Raw genomic sequence first — 3,122 nt, 5'->3', positions numbered from 1 at the left:
CCACTTGGACCTTTAATCTGACTCTTGTGTTTGTGACTAGATCTGACATTTCCTCTGGTGATTAATGAATGTATTTATGCATCTATCCACATTTAGTCTGGTTTTAAGGAACTGATCGTGGACTTCAGGAAGACCAGGAAACACTTGACCCCTGTTTCAATCCAGGGGGTCAGTGTTGACATTGTGGAGGACTATAAATACCTTGGAGTACACATTGACAATAAACTGGACTGGGCTAAAAACACCACAGCACTTTACAGGAAGGGCCAGAGTCGTCTCTATTTTTTGAGGCGACTGAGGTCCTTCAACATCTGCCAGAAAATGCTGAGGATTTTCTATGAGTCTGTTGTGGCCAGTGCGATCCTCTATGCTGTTGCATGCTGGGGGAGCAGGCTGAGGCTCGCAGATGCCAACAGACTTAATAAACTAATCCGTAAGGCCAGCAATGTTGTGGGGATGGAGCTGGACTCCCTCAAGGTGGTGTCGGAGAGGCGGATGCTGTCCAAGATAAAGACAATGTTGGATAACACCTCCCACCCACTCCATGACATGCTGGTCAGTCACAGGAGCTCGTTCAGTGAGAGACTGAGATTACCGAAAAGCACCACTGAACGACACAGGAACTCTTTCGTGCCTGTGGCCATCTCCCTGTACAACGCATCCACTTAACACACTGTTTACTGCTACAACTGCACATGTTTCTTTTCCAGCTATTTATTTATGAGTGACTTATGTATGTATGTATATATATGTATATATTGTACTATTCTTAGTTAGCGTATTGTCTGTCTTGTCTTAATGTTGGTTTATAATGGAGCACTGTAACAAAAAATAATTTCCCCCAGGGATCAATGAAGTATTCTGATTCTGATTCTGATTTTACACAAACATACGCTTTTTACATATCATCTATTAACTGTTACCTCAGAGAAAATGATGGGTCATCTTGCCACCTATCTGTGAAGTGGAACAAGGCAACTGTAAGTCATTAAGATTACAGTAAGCACGAACTAGCCTTCTACTCTCTTTTTCCTACTGTGACTAACAAACTCCACCATCTCTACAAATGAATTTCCTCTGGAACAAGTTCCTTTCTCTCATGATTTTTTTATTCAATGCATTTACTTTTCCATACAGTACTCCAGATACTTCAAAAAAATACAATGTAAAAAATAAAATAGGCAAATAAATACAAAACATACAATTTTCAATAATCAGCAAACTTTAGCTTCGTAAACATTTATTTTCAATAAATAACGAATAAATAAGCATTCATGCTACACAGCAGTATCTCTCCTAGTGGTACTTTTGTTGTGCAACTCATATCAGAATTTTTTTAGTATCGCCTTCATGCTGTCTTTCATCCAGTCTTTTATGCACAGTACACGTTTGCCCTTATGAGGCAGACATTGCCTGCAGGTCAGTTCATCCTCACAGCCTCGCAACTTCCGCCTCTCACTCCGATGTGGAATCTCTGGACGTCTCCGGTCTCTAAAGTTATTCCACAACCGGGCATGAAAACTCCTCGGACTGAGGTATTTATTCCGTCCAAAACTTGACAGTTTCCACTGCGTGTCTGTCAGCTTATGTCCTTTTGAAGAGTCATCGCATTGTAGGGCAGTGTTTTATCATTTTTTATCTTCCAGTCTTTTAGCCCGTCTTGGTTTTCCTGGTGAGCTCCAGGTATGTTGAGGATTTGAGGAAGCGAGGGTAGCAGTCTTTCTCCATCAGGGTGTAGATTTTGGATTGGGCCACATTGAAACAGGACTGGCTGGGCTGCTCCATGTTCTCTTTGGTGATCGCTTTGGTTTCATGGTCGAGATTTACCTGTAGATGGGACAAGGGAAAACAGTCAATTGATTATCAATAGTTAACAACAAGATAAGAGAAACCAGCAGTTTGATAGAGTGTGTCTAGTTCTGCTTATCAGATATTTACCTCACGGGGTGCGTCGGAGCCAATGAACTCATCATAGATTTTCTTTGCCTTGCTAGCTAGTTTTGAAGGCTTAGTTGTTTTGTAGTCTTCACATGCCAAGTAAAAGGCAACATTTTCCTCACTGAACTCTGTCACCAGGAATGCTCTGAAAAGACACAGCCCATCTGGAGAAAGGAGAAAGAGAAGAGAAAGACTTAACATCTCATAGAAAGCTCAAAACTTATTTACATTTACTTCTGTGAGGGATCTGGTGGACTTACTTGGGCTGGTCAACAGATTGTCAAATGATTCCTTCCATTTAAGAGGCTCCTCAACATTAAACCTGCAGAAGCAGAGACAAAGTAGTTAGGAAATGTTCCTACAGTATCCAGGATTCACATGAACTCAACTGAAATGCCGAAAAAGAGATGCTGAATGAATGTCTTACCTCAGTTTGTCGCTTTTCTTTGAGTGCCCAGTGATGCTGTCTGACTTCTGTAGCAAACTCCCAAACAGAGCTTTCAGCTCTTTTGCCCTGTTAAAAAAGGAGGAAAAGTTACAGTGAGATTAATCCGTCCTGTATTTTCTACAGATGACAACATCATAATCTCTTGTTTAAAAAAGAAAAATCTGATATAACATCCTCACATATCTCACCTTTCGAGGCAGGTGATAGGCAGCGAGTCGCGTCCTCTGCACATGATGAGTCGTATGTGGTTCACAGAGCCGTCTTCCTTGTTCTAAGTGAATGAGCTCTCAGCTTGTCTGCTGTCTGTGTGGGAGTGTGACTTCTTATAGGTTTTTCCACTCTGTGACATCATGCCTCTTAGCCAATGAAATGAGATGTGGGTAGATGAGGAGACTCCTCCACTCAGATTTTTCCTCCTGGCTTTACTTCCTCAGAAATGAGCAACGTTTGTGACTGAATTACTGCCCAACACTCCGTGGTCATCCAGGGTGTGAGAATGCGTCTGCGTGGGGTGAAGGGCAGTGTGTTAATGCATTTCAATGGTTGTAAAGGAGAACCAGACATTCTCACAAGGACAGAAGATCCCCTAAAGTGAGAACATTTTGACAGTGTTGATTTTTGGGTCAACAGGCCCTCCATACGTAAAAGGCTGCCCTTCGGTGCTTTCCAAAATCTGGACTGAATTCGTGTCCGTTACTTGAGTAAGGTACAAAACAATATATCGGCTTATTATCAG

The 3,122-nt window shown here is 42.0% G+C and overlaps 1 protein-coding gene across 1 annotated transcript; it reads right to left on the bottom strand.

The window, feature by feature from the left end:
* Positions 1-1,093: 1,093 nt before the first annotated feature.
* On the bottom strand, positions 1,094-2,673 carry rgs5b (regulator of G protein signaling 5b). Its single transcript, XM_085388558.1, has 5 exons — positions 2,575-2,673; positions 2,366-2,452; positions 2,199-2,260; positions 1,939-2,102; positions 1,094-1,827 (listed from the first exon to the last, which is right to left on the bottom strand). The coding sequence occupies exons 1-5, from the start codon at positions 2,616-2,618 to the stop codon at positions 1,651-1,653; spliced, it is 534 nt and encodes a 177-aa protein (XP_085244684.1). The 5' UTR covers positions 2,619-2,673; the 3' UTR covers positions 1,094-1,650.
* Between the last annotated feature and the right edge of the window lie 449 nt (positions 2,674-3,122).

This window comes from Rhamphochromis longiceps, linkage group LG18, assembly GCF_057381845.1.
Source record: "Rhamphochromis longiceps isolate RC_006_pf linkage group LG18, R_longiceps_female_GT1.1, whole genome shotgun sequence".
In the NCBI taxonomy this organism is placed as follows: Eukaryota; Metazoa; Chordata; class Actinopteri; order Cichliformes; family Cichlidae; genus Rhamphochromis; species Rhamphochromis longiceps.
The sequence above is the reverse complement of the archived record's forward strand: the minus strand, read 5'-3'. Positions and strand labels throughout refer to the sequence as shown.